Raw genomic sequence first — 17,891 nt, 5'->3', positions numbered from 1 at the left:
TTTTATTATGATTATAAATTAAATATAATATAATTTATTACACCAAGGGCAGCATGTGCTGTGGATTTTGTTTATGTATTGTTCAGTTGCATTGTTATTTTTTATATATATTTTTCAATTAATTAATTATTTTCCTTTTATATAAAAGCCCTTTACATAGACTCACCCATACATAAGTAGGCGATACTTAAAAAGAATCAGACAACTTGTCTTTACTTGAATGACAGGAATAACCTATAGTGTCTGGTGCAGCTCTTGTTCTCATGGGTCTTCAACTAAGCATAATAATAATAACTAGAAAATGTGCTCCTCGGAGCACAAGTCTCCGCCAGCAAATATTGGAATTTATTCCAATATTTGCTCAAGATTGGAACTTTGATGATAGTGTGTACGTCAGATGGCACATTGACTGCATTACCGTGGATTGCCTTGAACTTGTTGGCAACTTCTTGGCGAGCCAACAAGTTTCATGAAGGCAATACGTTGACTTATCAACCTTTCCTCTAACGGGTGCAAATCCTGCAGTCTTCGTTCTTTCTCATTTTCAGATGCGAGTGTTCTTCGTCTTTGTTTCTTATCTTTGTCCTTCTCCTGTTGGCGTTGCGCCTTTGCTTCTTCATCGGTTTGCAGACAATGATTAGCTTCTTCAGTTTGCATAATAAGAGTTAGTTGCACTGTGTCATCAACTGTGATCTCAGTTTGTACTGGAATGTACTGTTCTTGATTAATCCTGTCTAAGCTATTTATATTACATATTGTGATGACACCAGTGTGTCTACATAATGTATTGCTCCGCCATTTCTCAGCCATTTCGTGATTATTCCTGTCTTACCTCACTTTGAAAGAGACACAGACTCTTTCAAAGTGACACATCTATTTATAGGCCGCTATACGTCATGCGTCTCACTAGCCAATCAGCTGAGCACACTCTTTCAATGTATTGTCACGTGTCACGTGAGGCTTGACCAATGTTAGCTTGGCCGAGGGGGGGGGGGGACGGAAAGTGAAAACATAGTCTCCTGGCGGAGACAATAAAACTTTATGCATATAGCACCTTTCATGACAAATGCAGCTCAAAGTGCTTTACAGAGCAAAATAAATAAAGCAGAAGTGCTTTACAGAAAAGGCAATAATAATGTAACGATAAAGCAAAAAGAAGAGAAAAAACAATATTAAAATCATTTGAAAATAATGGCCAAAAAATGGGATTTCTCAGCCAGGTTATCACATAATCTGTATGGATCCCAGTCAGTCATAGTGGGCCGATGTAACTTGAAGAACCTCAAGGCTGATACCTGTTTAACCAGTGACTTTGTATGTACTGGTGGGTTGATGATTACATGGGCGTTGTTGTGACCTGGCCACTGGTGTCCTCCAGGCGTTGACATAATAATGGGTCGCCAGTTTTGCTGCTTCTAAGCCGGTGGTAGGGCTCTCGCCCCTCGACCCAGGTACGGATGTCAGGTGGAAACACTCTCAGCATCTGCTCCAACACAAGGGTTTCCCCGATGGCCTCCACGCTGCACTGGTCCGGCTTCATTCAACAACTTGGGGTCCTTACGGGGTGCTGGCTGGTGGTTGCTGCTGGAATGCTGGAATGTCAATTCTAATCAAAATGGACAGATTTACAGTGATAAGCCTAAACTTGGGTTCCATTACATATGACACTGTGGGGGGGGGGGGGGGGGGGGGGGTCCAGGGGGTTCCCAGCAAAAACAGCATCACAATAATTTTAACCACTTTATCCATTCATACGTTGGCTATTCAAAAATAGCAGATCTACAAGCGCTTGTGCATCTGCTATTTTTGAAAATCATTGAAAAATATCGAAAATGATATTATTTTTATATTTATATATATATATATATATATATATATATATATATATATATATATATATATATATATATATATATATATATATATATATATATATATATATATATATATATATGTATTTTTAACATAAATCCTCTCTTCTGGGGGTCTTCCTGAAAACCTTTTTAAGGGGGGGGGGGCTAAATCTTATCTTACTATCTTACTACCATATAATTGACAAAAGCTCCGAAAGTTTGTCCGGGGTAAGCAAGCACAGGATCACTCCATTTGCCCCGAAACTTGCCACAGACTGTTGCTCAGAGCTATGGCTCTGCTTTAGGCATCTTACCCCACCTCCATCTGTGATCAGACTCTATGTTTTAGACATCTTACCCCACCTCCATCTGTGATCAGACTCTCGGCTTGATTGATTCTCTGATTCGCCTATCAGACCCTTAGCCTGATATGGCAGGTTGCCATAGCAACCATATACAGGAAGTTTGACCTCTTTATCACAATTACGGCCAACTCAAAGAGTGACGGATCAGCCAGCAGACATACCTGACCCACAGAACGACAGAAGGAGCCACTCTGCGTCACTCTGCGTCAATCCATGCTACATGGACCCTGTGGGACTGCCAACCCTAACAGCCCCTGCATGGTCAATAACAGCTTCCCTAAAGACTTCTGTGACAACACTCGACTGCCTCATGATGGCCATGGTTACCCACAGTACAGGCGGCCTAATGACCGAGATAGGGCGGTTGGGAGGTTGGGACTAGAGGTTAGGGCCGCGAAGCAAAGCGGGGAGGGAGGAGAGGAGAGGGTTAATCAGCCAAAATGAGTTTTGGACTCTGTCTGGACCAACCTCGGATCGGGCCTAGATGTGAGGGCCGCTGGGGGTCCACCTTGGCACAGAAACGGTTGAGAAGCAGTGGTTTCAGAGCTTGTTGTTGTTGTTAATGTGACTGAAGGATGGCTTCCTGTCGTGACAGACAGAGACAGAACAGTAGAACAAAGGGCTCTCTCTGTGGTGTCACCTGTGCAGGTAGAGGAACCTCAGGAACCTCAACAACAGCACCAAACACTTTCTTCTTTCTTTTCTTTTTTTGTTTTACTAGAACAAGGGGTACTACTGTTCAACAACAAGAAAACCCATTTTTAACTGTTCAAACAATTCATCTGTCAATGATATCAGTGGTGGAAAAGGTACTCAAAGTTTTTTACTTAAGTAAAAGTATCAATACTGCAAGGCCGAAATACTATAGTCTGACATTCAGAATTTACTTTGAGTAAAAAGTTCAAAAGTATTGGCATAAAAATGTACTTCAAAGTACCAAAAGTAAAAGTACTCATTGTGCAGAAATCTTCCATTTCATGTTTTCAAAATGTATAAAATCATTTGAAAATAGCCGAAGTCTATATAAGACTGAAGTGGTTAATGTATGTTTAGTAATACTATTTAAAATCTACAAAGTAACTAGTAACTAGACGCGTCGCAATTCTGGGAAATTGCAAAGTGTGGTTGCGCCGACGCCGGTCGGGACTCCAGTATTACGCCGGGAGGAATACCGTCGGAGACTGCGCCAATCACATCGTCACGTCACTACTGAGATCGCTTGCGTTTCATTTTGAAGGGACCGACTCCCCCGAAAATCATGTTTTTGCATCAAACGGTGACATTTTGCGCATTCGTGGCGCCCCCTATGGGTCAAAGTGGAAATGCTTTTGGGGACTCGTTGAGTAAATCACCCTCGACATGTGATTCAAATTTGGGATCGATTGGACGTTTCGTTTGTGATTTTTGACATTTTTGGTAAAACGGGCCCCTCCCGCTAACTTTGGAAACAATTTACGGAAGAACGGTAAGGACTATCAAAATGCCGTTTGGATATCTTTATCGCATGGGTCCATAGATCACGTGTACCGATTTGTGTGAGATTTGGACAAAATTTGAAGGAAAAGGAGCAAAAAGTGTGTTTTGAAGAAAATGCAAAATGGCGGAAAATCTATCCTGACGCAAATGGGCGTGGCCTATATGGGGAGCTGCGTAATGACCCAAGGAATCTAGGGAAAAAGACATTTTGATTTTACGACCTACGGTTCAAGAGTTATAGGCCAAAAGGTAAAGTGGGCTGTTATAGCGCCACCATGTGGCAGACTGGTGTGATTCTTTTCATAATAATTTCGCAAAAAACTATTAACCTCCCCTCCAAATCTTGTAACTGTAGCCCTTACGGTTTCCGAGAAAAAAATACTTTAATGGGAGTTTTTGCAATTCCCATTAAAGTGGATGGGGAAATTTAATGCAGAAATAAATCAATATCAAAAAATCTATCCTGACGCAAATGGGCGTGGCCTATATGGGGAGATGCGTAGTGACCCAAGGAATCCAGGTGAAAAGAAATTTTGATTTTCGGACCTACGGTTCAAGAGTTACAGGCCAAAACGTAAAGGGGGCTGTTATAGCGCCACCATGAGGCCGAATGGTGTGATATTTTTTTCAATAATTTCGGACAATATTATGAATTATCCCTCCAAATCTGACAACTCTAGCAGTACAGTACTTGAGTACATGTACTTAGTTACTTTACACCACTGGTCAATATACAGCATCTTTGATTGACTAAAATGTACCTCACTCAGTCCGAATTAATTTCCCTTTCTTGATATCCGTGTGAGTATGTCAACCAAGACTGACAGCCTGACGTTGACAGACAGACAGATTGACAGATATAGGAAAATAGATCAGCCTGTAGTTGAGAATTCTGCTGTTGAAGCAAATATATTATTTGCAGCACTAGAGTTTCATTGTCCAAAATCACTCACTTGTAGTGAGTAGGGGTAAGGTAGGGTATGATATTATTTTCTGTCTGTCTGTCTGTCTGTCTGTCTGTTTATCAAAAATAAATCCCATTTCCAATATCATTTACTCTGCCTTTAAATGTGCATCATAGATCTTTACCAGACATTATTACAGGGCGGCTGGTATTGTTTTCCCCTTGAGAGTATGTGTGTCTGTGTGTGTCTGTGTGTGTGTGTGTGTGTGTGTGTGTGTGTGTGTGTGTGTGCGTGTGCGTGTGCGTGTGCGCGTGTGTGCGTGTGCGTGTGCGTGTGCGTGTGCGTGTGTACGTGTGCGTGTGTGTGTGTGTGTGTGTGTGCATGTGTGACAGGTGTTACAGTAGTGTAGATTTTCTCAGCCATGCAAGATGCGAGTCCTGAAACTCTAGATGTGTGTGTGTGTGTGTGTGTGTGTGTGTGTGTGTGTGTGTGTGTGTGTGTGTGTGTGTGTGTGTGTGTGTGTGTGTGTGTGTGTGGTCGAGATTGTATGTGGTCTAGATTATGGGTGCAACGGTTACTACTCGCTGTGAGCTTTCTACGTCAGCTATCTTTGCATGATCACCATTGTTTGTATAATTATAAAATGTGGTGAAATCAGAGTAATCAATTTAATCCATTATAAACAATCTATTGGAATGTTTCATGTTGATTAGTTGATATATATATATTTTTTTAAAACATAAAACAGAATGCACTTCTCGATTATCTAAATAATCCCCCGGAACCCAGTGGTGGAAAGTAACTAAGTACATTTACTTACACTTAAGTACAATTTTGAGGTCTTTTACTTGAGTATTTCCAATTTCCAATACTTTTACTTCTACTCCACTGCATCTCAGAGGCAAATATTGTACTTTTACTCCACTACAATTATTTGAAAACTTTAGTTACTAGTTACTTTTCAGATATAAATTATTACATTATGAAACATACTGTACATTAATCACTTCAGCCTTATTTTATACCTAGGCTATTTGAAAATAGCCGATCTACAGGCTCACAACGAGTCGCACCGCGACGTGTTGTGAGCTTGTAGATCGGCTATTTCCAAATATTTGAGTACTTTTACTTTTGGTACTTTAAGTACATTTGGATACCAATACTTTTGTACTTTTACTCAAGTAAATTTTGAATTCCGGACTTTTACTTGTAACAGAGTACTTCTGCATTGCAGTATTGATACTTTTACTTAAGTAAAACATTTGACTACTTTTTCCACCACTGTACATAGGGAAAAAAAAACACCCTGTGTGAAGGAAGCGGTGCCTTTGGGGCGGGGCTTAACTCATTTCAGTTCGTCCCTATTGGTGGTCTGAGTCCACTTACCAAATTTGTACTTGGTAGCATGCTGCAAACTGGAATAATGGCTGTTTAAAGCCCAGCCATTGGGCAGACAGAGGGGGCGGGGCGTAAGTAATTACAGTTTGTCCCTATTGGTGGTTTTAGTCCATGTACAAAATTTGTACTCCGTAGCATGCTGCGAACTTGAGTTATGGCTTTTTAAAGGCCAGCCAATGGGAAGACAGAGGGGGCGGGGCTTCAGCAATTCATGCTCGTCCCTATTGGTGGTCTAAGTCCACATACCAAATTTGGACTTGGTGGCATGCTGCAAACTGGAGTTATAGCTGTTTAAAATCCCGTGCTCATCCCGTGCTCATACGGGCGGACGGACATAACATACGCTGGGGGTCCCTGGACCCCTCGTTGATAACCAGTGGCACGTGTGGCCAATGAGAGGAGAGATGGCATAGGCAATCTCCAAGTCCGTGTGTGTGTGTGTGTGTGTGTGTGTGTGTGTGTGTGTGTGTGTGTGTGTGTGTGTGTGTGTGTGTGTGTGTGCGTGTGTTTGTATGTGTTGCTTCTTTGCCGTGCTCATACGGACGGACACACAGACACACAGACACGGAGTCAAAGTCAAGTGTAGAGCGGTTGGCACCGCTAAAAATATTTTTGGGGGCGAACTATGCCTTTAAGGAAGGGGCCGTTGCCCCATTGCCATACATTTTCTTGTTTCTTGAACATAAGCAGGCAGAGCAAGGCCATCACTGACAAGTGTGGTATCAGTCTCTGTAATCTGATTTCATAAACTTGCTGCTGCTGGGAAATCATGAAAGTGAGACTATATACTGTGTACGTGACAACGAGGAGCAAACACCAGCCCACATCAGCTCAGTGTGTGTAGATCAGCTTTTCAGTGTTTCACTGAGCAGAGGACTCATACACAGGCCTCGTCACTATACTCAGTACAATGACTCATTTATTACTGTCAGAAGCCTTTGATGTCCTTGATTGCTATTTTGTTAGCCTCATACAGTGGTGTAAAGTAACTAAGTATGTTTACTCAAGTAATGTACTTCAGTAAAATTTTTGAGGTACTTTTACTTTACTGGAGTATTTCCAATTGTCTATACTTTTACTTCTACTCCACTACATCTCAGAGGCAAATATTGTACTTTTACTCCACTACAATTATTTGAAAACTTTAGTTACTGGTTACTTTGCCGATATAAATGATTACATTATAAAACATACATTAACCACTTCAGCCCTATTTTATACCTATAGGCTATTTTCAAACATTTTCGTACTTTTACTTTTGGTACTTTAACTACCTGGACCGGTTCAGCTCAGTGTGGAGATCAGCTCTTCAGCGTTGCAGAGGATTCATAAAGCAGGCCCCGTCAGTACGATGACTCATTCATTGCTGTCAGAAGCCTTGGATGTCCTTGATTGCGCACACAGAAAAATAAAAGGTGCCAACTTGAACCAAAACTGGTTCTTCAGAGTGATGATGCCATAGAAGAACCATTTTTGGTTCCAGAAAGAACCTTTCAGACCATTTATTTGAATGGTTCTATAAAGAACCCCAAACCCCTTAAACCAGCGTTGTCAAACTGGTGATCCGCAGGCGTTTTGCGGCCGGTTGAAGTTTATACGGTTTAAGGCTTAAACCATATAAACTTCAACCGGCTGAAAAGTGTTTGTCGAAAATAGCAGATCTACAAGCTCACTACGCGTTGCACCGCGACACCAAATAAACCCCAATGTCTGACAACATAGAAAGAAAGAAAAAAGAAGCCATATGCATGCACGCAATAACTAATGCTGTTTCTTGATCTGTTGAAAGCATGGGAATATGCTTAGTTTCTATCATGGAGTTAAAGTTGAATGGGTGTTGGAGCTGTTTATAACATTGGTTCTCAAAGTGGGGTCCGGGGACCCCCAGGGGTACTTGAGGGGGTTCCAGGGGGTCCCCAGCTAAATGATGGACAGGAACCAAATGGACCCTTTTGGGTCTGTAACTCTGAGAGTGTACAAATGGAACCAAATGGACCCTGACGGGTCCATTTGGTTCCATTTGTACACTCTCAGAGTTACATTAACATTGATTTCACGATATGAATTGGGGTCCCATAGATAGAAATGCCATTAAATGGGGCTCTGTAGCCTTAATGCATGTCAAACTGGGGGTCCTTGAAATGAAAATGGTTGAGAATCACTGCTAGAGCCGTAAAAAAAACCTTCTCTTATTGGGGTCCCTGGATTATCTTTTCAAATGGGGGTCCGCGGGCTAATAAGTGTCAAATTGGGGGTCCTTGACATGAAAAAGTTTGAGAACCACTGGTTTATAATACTTGTTTATGGCCGCATTTTGTGACCTAGACTTTTCAAGCATTGAAATCATGCTGAGTCACTGCTTCCATGAATGGGCACATATACCGTAGTTTGATGTGCCGGCGTGTGTGAATGGCAGTCTGTGGTGTTCATTGTGAAACTGCCACGTCATGCCCGCCGTACCCAGACACAAACACCGTTTGGTGCAGACTCAGAGACCTCGGTGGCATCATGCCTTAAAGACACTCATAGTGAAAGCAAGATGTCGACCGACTACAGCCGCAGACACGTCTGTGTACCCATGCCTACCGACAGCATCGTACAGACGTTAAAAAGCGATGAAAAGCAACAGGGAAAGTTTCCTATTTCACTTATCAGTGCACTGATTACTCAAATCAGAATGATCCTGCACACACAATGACAAAATGATGATGAAGCAGAGAAAAGATGATCAGATAGCATTTTTTATTTTTTATTATCACAAAGTTAAAACAACACCCATTCTACAGCAGCACACTAATGTATGTACATTTTGAATGCATAATCACAAAAATGTTAAAAACGAGAACAAATAAATCATAGTTGACACACACACACACACACACACACACACACACACACACACACACACACACACACACACACACACACACACACACACACACACACACACACACACACACACACACACACACACACACACACACACACACTATTTACAGTGATATATATATACATTTTATACAGTGATGGGGGTAAAGCATTGAATTGTATCCGGGGACACAGTAAATGTTAAACCTCAAAGACTTTCTGTAAAAGTATATTTTACATATTGTGGCCTCTTTGACAGCCCATTAAAACCGGGAAAGCATCTGTGTCACTTTAGATTCAAAAATAGCAGATCTACAAGCTCACAGCGCGTCACTTCGTGCCAAACAGCGAGCTTTTGAACATTTTTGAAAAATCTTCTCTTTCTTTTTGCACAAATCTTCTCTTCTGGGGGTCCCTGGCAGGGCCTCGGGTCTTAACCCATTCAGACCTGGAACGCATCTGTGTCACTTTAGATTTCTTTGGCTATTCAAAAATAGCAGATCTACAAGCTCATAGTGCGGCACCGAGTGCCGCGCTATGAGCTTATAGATGTGCTATTTTTGAAAAATCTTGAAAACATTTTTCTTTTTTTTTCTCCAAAAATTGTTAGGATTTAGATTTGTTTAAAGAATCGCCTCAGGTCTTAATCGGTAAATGGTTTAAAGTGAGGTAAGGATAACTTGATGCCAGGTTCACATTCCCGGAGGGTTTTTACAGTGCAGTAATGCTATTGAAATAATAATAGGCTCTGGTTTCCAACGTGGGCACACACACAGGAGTAGCCCTGAAACATGACTGTCAGGACAGGAGTAGCCCTGAAACATGACTGTCAGGATGACTGTCATGTCATGTCATGACAGTCATGGCGCAACTTGTTTTTAGAATTCTCTCCATTTACAGCCCGTACATCTACATAAACGTTCACATTTCAAATATAAAGTGCTGACCCCACGGCCACGGATGTTACAAGTTAAAACGCCCATGTCTAAGTACCCGTATCTTCCGTATTGTTCAATAAAAAGCATTTTAATCCGATCGGTGGCCATTTTCTCAACATTTCCTTCATAATTATGCTTCCAACTACGCGTCCATATCGGTTGAGAGGTGTGCTGCACTCTGATACATTATAACTATGAGAAAATGGCCGCAGATCGGATTAAAATGCTTTTTATTGAACAATACGGAAGGTACGGATACTTAGACCCGGTTGTTACATCCGTGGCCGTGGGGTAAGCACTTGAAATCTGAACGTTTATGTAGATCTACGGGTTTGTAAGTGGAGAAAATTCAGAAACCAGGAACAAGTGGTGCCATGACGCGTGTGACAAACACGCGTGCACGTGTGCACAGGAGTTTCTTCACAAGGACAGGGCGGGGGTCGTCTCAGTGTCCGACATCACAGAGGGACGCTTGGGCGTCGTCACCTGCGACTGCCCGAAACCGTCGTCCTTCGCGCCGGCCAGGCCGCCGGCGCACGTCTTCACCACCTTGACCAGGTCCTTGCGGAAGCGCACGCCGACGAACACGTAGAGGAAGGGGTTGACGCAGGCGTGCGTGTACGCCAGGCTCTTGGCCACCTGGCCGGCCACGTCCAGCCGCCTCGCCACGTCGCAGTCGGTGATGGTGGCGTTGGAGGCCTGCGCCGCCTCCATCACCAGCAGGCCGTTGTAGGGCAGCTGCGAGAGGACGAAGACGGCCACCACGGCGAAGACCACGCGCAGCGCCTTGTGCTTCTCGAAGCTCCGCGCCTGCAGCAGCGTGTGCACGATGACGGAGTAGCAGACGACCATGACCAGCAGGGGCAGACAGAAGCCCACGCACACCTGCAAGTGGGGTGGGAAAAAGTACTCAAATGTTTTACTTAAGTAAAAGTATCAATGCTGCAATGTTGTAGAAGTACTCTGTTACAAGTAAAAAATCCGGAATTCAAAATGTACTTAAGTAAAAGTACAAAAGTATCGTCATCAAAATGTACTTAAAGTACCAAAAGTAAAAGTACAAAAATGTTTGAAAATAGCAGATCTACAAGCTCACAACGCGTCGCGATGCGACGCGTTGTGAGCTTGTAGATCGGCTATTTTCAAATAGCCTAGGTATAAAATAGGGCTAAAGTGGTTAATGTTCGTTTTAAAATGTAATAATTTATATCTGCAAAGTAACTAGTAACTAAAGTTTTCAAATAATTGTAGTGGAGTAAAAGTACAATATTTGCCTCTGAGATGTAGTGGAGTAGAAGTAAAAGTATTGAATATTGTAGATCTATTGTAGAAAGCTTGTAGATCTGCCACTTCTGCTATTTTTACACGTACAAAATTATTAATGTCAAAAATGTCTTTGTATATTTAAGTTATTTGTCATATATATGCTCTTTGCAAATTGTGATTTATTAAGCATAAAAACAAAAAAACAATCAATGTCAAAAACGTAATTAAATCAATTAAAGCAATTATGTCTGTGACAATTAATCATCAACTTAAATGTGTTTACAATGGAGACAGCCCTACCTGCAGGGACAGCACGGCCACCTTGGTGTGGTTGTTGGTGTTGTTGGAGTAGACCAGGCGGCAGGAGAGGCGGTCCTGCTGGCCGTGGGCCTGGGCGAAGATGAACTCGGGCAGGGCCAGCAGGGCGGAGAGCAGCCACACGCCCAGGCAGGCCAGCTTGCTGTAGAACAGCCTCTTCTTCTTCAGGTTGTGCGCCTTGGTCACCTGTAGGGTTGATTTTGGACAGCAAAATTTAGTACATAGTCTTTTGAACCAAATTCCATTTAGTTTTTTAGTCATATTTTAATCATCTGAAATGTTTTATTTTTTGTCTAGTTTTAGTCGACAAGATATCGTAAGATTATAGTCGACTAAATCTACAGTTGATTTTGTCTAAAATGTCTAAAATGTATTTTGGCGGAGCCTTGATTGCGTCGTACTCGTAATGCCTGATTTTGCACTCGGTTGCATGCTGAAAATAGCAGATCTACAAGCTCACAATGTGTCGCAGCGTAACGCGTTGTGAGCTTGTAGATCTGCTATTTTCAGAGCGTAACACCCGAGCGCAAACGAACATAAAATGATCATTTTATGTTCGTCATGACTTGTCTTGACTTGTCTTTTAGTTCTACTGGATCTCTTCTCCGTTAGTCCCTCACTAACATTTTAGTCTAGTTTTTATTTGTTGACGAAATTGTCAATATATTTAGTCTTAGTTATAGTCGTCGTAGCTTAGTTTTTATTTCATTTTTGTGTAGTTTTCGTCAGTGAAAAAAAGGTGGTCGTGAAAACATTTTTTGTCATAAGTTTCAGTCGACGAAATCAACACTTGGGTCTCACCTGCACGATGGCCACGTAGCGGTCCACGCTGATGCAGGTGAGCAGCAGCATGCTGGCGAAGAAGTTGATCCGGTAGACGGCCGACACCACCTTGCAGAGCGACGTGCCGAACTGCCAGCCCAGCGCCGCCGCGTCCGCGGCCCAGAAGGGCAGCGTGCCCAGGAACAGCAGGTCGGCCACGGCCAGGTTGAGCAGGTAGACGTCGGTCATGGTCTTCAGGCGGTTCCTCATGGTGCTGTAGATCCACACCACCATCAGGTTGCCCAGGGCGCCCAGCACAAAGATGATCCAGAAGAGAGGCGGCTCGTATTGCGCGCTGAACTCCCTGACGTCGCTCTTGTCGCACGGGGGGTCCAGTCCTGTGTAGTCTCCTGAGTAGTAACCTGAACCCTGCAGTCAAAACAGAATTGATTTTTTAATGAAATTGTTGTATATGTTGTAGGTTTTATTTTGTTAAAGGGATAGTTCACCCTCAAAATGACCTTTTTCCTGTCGATTAGTCACCCCATGGAGACTTGAATTCATGGATATTTTTTTTGTTTTTGTCTCATCAAGACAATAATTTGATGACCGGCAGCGGTTCCGGTAGGAGACACAAAGAGATCATATTTGAACTGGGGACCCCCCAAAATAATCATATTTGAACTGGGGACCCCCCAAAATAATCATATTTGAACTGGGGACCCCCCACCCTGACAAGCACTTGGAATTATAGGAGTTGAGGCATTACATTTAGTTTGACTCGGTTCCACAGATTTGTGAAAATAGCCGAACTCCAAGCTCACAACGCCTCGCAATGTGAGGCGTTGTGAGCTTGTAGATCGGTTATTTTTTCTAAATGTTTCCCTCTTTCTTAGGTTGTTTGACAATTTTTTTCATAGTATAGTTTGTTGGTTGGTTTTGTGGAAGTATTATTAGTTTACTTATTCATTTTTTTAGGTACTAAAAAGGCCTTAAAAAAGTATTTAAATGGTCACGTTATAAATGTGCAGATACCCTGTATACACTTTATACTGTATGTTGGTTTGTTTACTGTTGAGTGAGAAAACAATGTTGCACATTAAGCTAATCATCAATCATCCCTACAATAATTTGCTCTAACAAATTAATGTTGAGTTAACTATGATTTCTGATAAAAAACCTAATGCTTGTCAGTCAGTCTGCCAGAGTTTCACACAAACAACATCTATAGGGGTAAATATTTCACACTTTTTGACATCAAACAACCTCCAGTGACGCTGAGACTGAAACCAGACTGTTTAACCTCCTGCTGTCACACAGGTGTTGTGTCTGTGCAGGAGAAGAAACCACACTACTGCACGGTTTCCTGTCACTATCCAAGGGAGAGGAGAGAGGGGGGGGGGGGGGGGAGGGAGGGGGGAGGCACACAACCATCCAAGGGAGGGGGGGGCGGCACAGTGGTGGAAAAAGTACTCACATGTTTTGCTTAAATGTATATAGGGCTGAAGTGGTTAATGTGTGTTTTGTAATAATAATCAAAATCTACAAAGTAACTAGTAACTAAAGTTTTCAAATAATTGTAGTGGAGTAAAAGTACAATATTTGCCTCTGAGATGTAGTGGAGTAGAAGTAAAAGTACCTCAACATTTGACTTTGAAGTACAGTACTTGAGTAAATATACTTAGTTACTTTACACCACTGGGGGGTGGGCGTACAACCATCCAAGGGAGAGGAGAGGAGAGGAGAGGGGGGGTGGGTGGTGTGTGTGTGTGTGTGTGTGTGTGTGAGTGTGTGGGGGGGGGGGGGGGGGGGGGGAATAACCATCCAAGGGAAAGGAGGGGGGCGTACAGCCATCCAGAGGGGGCTACATACAGACAGGAGCACACAGCAGGCTTTGGTACCCTGTATCGTCGACTTTGACACAGATGTGAAGCAGAGATACACTTCTGTTTTGCACAAACAGTGGAAAACATTGCAAAGTTCAAACCACAGACAACTTCTAACTTCCCCTTATGTATATATGTATGTGTATATGTACACAAACTATGATGACATGTCTCATAACAACAGGAGTTCAGAAATCAGCACTCTTTCTATCAATAGTTATTTAATTCATTAATTTTACCCAGCCCCACTATTGGTAAATGAATGGTGCATTTATAAAGCGCTACACACACACACAAGCACTCTCTCTCTCTCTCTCTCTCTCTCTCTCTCTCTCTCTCTCTCTCTCTCTCTCTCTCTCTCTCTCTCTCTCTCTCTCTCTCTCTCTCACACACGCTCTCTCTCTCTCTCTCTCTCACACACACACACACACACACACACACACACACACACACACACACACACACACACACACACACACACACACACACACACACACACACACACACACACACACACACACACACACACACACACACACACAGCGCTGAGGAAACCATGCAAGGCACCAACCTGCTCATCGGGAGCAGTTAGGGGTTCAGTGTCTGACACCTTGACACTAACTCTGGGGGGGAAATAGCAGATATACAAGCTCATAGCGTGACACCGAGTGCCGCGCTATGAGCTTGTATATCTGCTATTTTTGAAAAATCTTGGGGAAAAAAATGTTGTTGTTTTTTTCAAAAAACGGTTAGGATTTAGAAAACATTTTTAAGAATCGCCTCAGGTCTTGCTCAAGGACACTTTGACACAGACAGCCTCTCTACTGGAGTGGTTCTCAACCTGTGGTTGCCCCATTGTTTTTTTTTTGGGGGGGGGGGGTCCCCAGCGGGGGGGGTCCCCAGATGATTAGCTTAATGTGCAACGTTGTTTTCTCTCTCAACAGTAAACAAACACAGTATAAAAACAGTATAAGTGTAGACATATATCTTCACATTTATAAAGGACAACTTAAGGACTTTTAAGAACGTTTTAATACCTCTAAAATGCAATAGAAAGAATACAAATAAGACCATTACTGCATCAAAGGTGATCAATAAACTATACTATAAAAACTGGTCAAACATTGGCCAAAATATCAAATAATATAAGAAAGGCTAATTTAAAAAAAAAATAGATCAGCTATTTTCACAATATTTATCAGTGGAACTGAGTCAAACTAAATGCAAACTAAACGCCTCAACTCCTACAATTTCAAGTGCTTGTCAGGGTTCAAATATGATTATTTTTGGGGGTCGTCAGTTCAAATATGATTATGTTGGGGGGTCCTCAGTTCAAATATGATTATTTTGGGGGGTCCTCAGTTCAAATATGATTATTTTGGGGGGGAGGGGGGTCGCGGCCTGCATTTCTGTACCAATGGCATATTCAGTTCAAAGTCTCAAACAATACTTACGTCCTCAGTTGTCAGGGCAGTTTCATCCGTGGCAAATCCAAATCCAGTGGTCAACTCCATGTTTCTCTGCAAGAATAAAGCGAAATGTAACAACAATGACAAGAAATATCAATTCTATATTAGGTATTGTCTTAACCACTTTCAACCTGACGTCATGAGACATAGGAGACATCTTTATATTATTATCATTATTTTCAAAATAGCGGAAAATAGCTTATCTACACTGCATGCCACCATTATACAATGAAGTAAAAAATAAGGCTTAATGGTGGTGGAAGTGAAATTGTTTGTTAAAATAAGAGTTAAATTGCTCTATATTGCTATAGAGTGTTTGTTCAATAAGCCCTTTAGTAAACAAATACATTTTGAGGTCAGGAGCTGTGGTGGAAAGTAACTAAGTACATGTACTCAAGTACAATGTTGAGGTCTTTTTTTACACTTTACTTGAGTATTTCCAACACTTTTACTTCTACTCCACTACATCTCAGAGGCAAATATTGTACTTATTACTCCACTACAGTTATTTGAAAACTTTAGCTACTAGTTTACTTTGTAGATTTTGATTATTATTACTAAACATACAGTAACCACCTCAGTCCTATATATACATTTCGGCCATTTGAAAATAGCAGATCTACAAGCTCACAATGCGTCGCGATGCGACACATTGTGAGCTTGTAGATCTGCTATTTTCAAAAGATTTTTTATACATTTGAAAACTTGTGAAATAGGACATTCATACATAATGAGTACTTTCTACTTTTGGTACTTTAAGTACATTTTGACACCAATACTTTTGTGCTTTTATTCAAAGTAAATTTTGAATTCCGGACTTTTACTTGTAACAGTGAATTTCTACATTGCAGTATTGATACTTTTAACTTAAAATACTACTTTTTCCACCTCTGGTCAGGAGATGGAACTCATACAGGTGAAATTGAAATCGACGAAACAAACATTCTATAGCAATGAAATAAATATAAATATATAGAGCTTTAACTTAGTTTTCTTTAAAAAAATAAATAAAAAAAGAATAAAGAAAATAATAACAATTACACAACCTTGAAAGTGGTTCATTAATGATATCAGGTTGAAGAATTAATACTTTTTATGGCCTTTTCCTTACCTGGTCAATACTGCGATGCTGAGAGAGATCTATTCCAGTGTTGTGTGTGTTGAGTGTGTTGTGTGTCTGAGAGAATAGAAGCAATAGCCGTGTGAAAGTCAACTCATGTCACAACCAGAGACTCATCTCTCTCTCTCTTATACGTCCTTCCCTTTAACGTCAGAATGACGCTGACAGCACCACACACACACACACACACACACACACACACACACACACACACACACACACACACACACACACACACAGAGGTGTGTTTTGTCTTTAAAAAAAAGAAAAGAAAAGTTTCTCCTTTGTTGTTGTGGTTCAGTGTGAGTTAAGAAGAAAAATAGGACCCTTCACAGACAGTTATTTGAAACTCCAACCAACACCTGATTATAGAATGTCTCAGCTACAGTACTCCAGTTAAGTGAGGATTACAGGACATTTTTGCATAATTCAATCCTCCTCCGAAATGTGGTGTAAAGTAACTAATTACATTTACTCAAGTACTGTACTTGAGTGCACCTTTGAGGTACTTTTACTTTACTGGAGTATTTCCAATTGTCTATACTTTCACTTCTACTCCACTACATCTCAGAGGCTAATATTGTACTTCTACTCCACTACAATTATTTGAAAACTGTGTTTACTAGTTACTTTACGTTATAAAACATACATTAACCACTTTAGCCCTATTTTATACCTAGGCTATTGGAAAATAGCCGATCTACAAGCTCACAACGCGTCGCATCGCGACGTGCTGTGAGCTTGTAGATCTGCTATTCTCAAACATTTTAGTACTTTAGTTTTTGGTACTTTTAAGTACATTTTAATACCAATACTTTTTACTCAAGTAAATTTCGAATTCCGGACTTTTACTTGTAACAGAGTACTTCTACATGGCAGTATGGATACTTTTACTTGTGAGTGGTGAACATGTGAGTACTTTTTCCACCACTGATACAGTACACCATTTTTCACCAACGCAGTATGTTTCTGGCATGGCCCAGTGCCAAGAGAGGAACCTAAACCTGGGTAGACTAGTGTCAGCGTTCTGCCACGTTCATGTACTACTGAAAGGTTCTGACACCATGCACCACACACAACAAAAGACCACATAAATGTACCTTTGTAGGGTCTGTGGGTTTTATGAGGGTTTTCAGGCTCAGCTAAATGAATCACTATCCTCCGTATGCAACAAAACAATACTCCCACATCCCAGTTAAAAGCTATAAGGTTTCTGTGTGCCAGTGTTCTGCACAGCGCTGTGTATTCAGGTGGAGCACTTTAACAC

The 17,891-nt window shown here is 41.6% G+C and overlaps 1 protein-coding gene across 2 annotated transcripts; it reads right to left on the bottom strand.

The window, feature by feature from the left end:
• Window positions 1-8,784: 8,784 nt before the first annotated feature.
• LOC311039017 (C-C chemokine receptor type 9-like) lies at window positions 8,785-16,717 on the bottom strand. Of its 2 annotated transcripts, XR_014600124.1 has the most exons (6): window positions 16,616-16,717; window positions 15,490-15,555; window positions 12,189-12,578; window positions 11,370-11,573; window positions 9,693-10,688; window positions 8,785-9,649 (listed from the first exon to the last, which is right to left on the bottom strand). XR_014600124.1 is itself a non-coding variant. In XM_084048660.1 (5 exons), the coding sequence occupies exons 2-5, from the start codon at window positions 15,547-15,549 to the stop codon at window positions 10,224-10,226; spliced, it is 1,119 nt and encodes a 372-aa protein (XP_083904786.1). In that variant the 5' UTR covers window positions 15,550-15,555; window positions 16,616-16,717; the 3' UTR covers window positions 9,680-10,223. The 2 variants fall into 2 exon arrangements, 1 of the variants encoding a protein (XP_083904786.1); XM_084048660.1 differs by lacking the exon at window positions 8,785-9,649 and having other exon boundaries at window positions 9,680-10,688.
• Window positions 16,718-17,891: the final 1,174 nt, after the last annotated feature.

This window comes from Gymnoscopelus microlampas (assembly GCF_963454915.1).
Source record: "Gymnoscopelus microlampas genome assembly, chromosome: 22".
In the NCBI taxonomy this organism is placed as follows: Eukaryota; Metazoa; Chordata; class Actinopteri; order Myctophiformes; family Myctophidae; genus Gymnoscopelus; species Gymnoscopelus microlampas.
This window is presented reverse-complemented; position numbering and strand designations above follow the sequence as displayed.

Coding starts and splice junctions, on each gene's coding strand:
- LOC311039017 (XM_084048660.1), bottom strand. CDS start 15,549: ATGGAGTTGACCACTGGATTTGGATTTGCCACGGATGAAACTGCCCTG. Junction 12,579..15,489: donor CTGCCCTGACAACTGAGGAC/GTAAGTATTGTT, acceptor TTTTGACTGCAG/GGTTCAGGTTACTACTCAGG. Junction 11,574..12,188: donor GCTACGTGGCCATCGTGCAG/GTGAGACCCAAG, acceptor TCAACCCTACAG/GTGACCAAGGCGCACAACCT.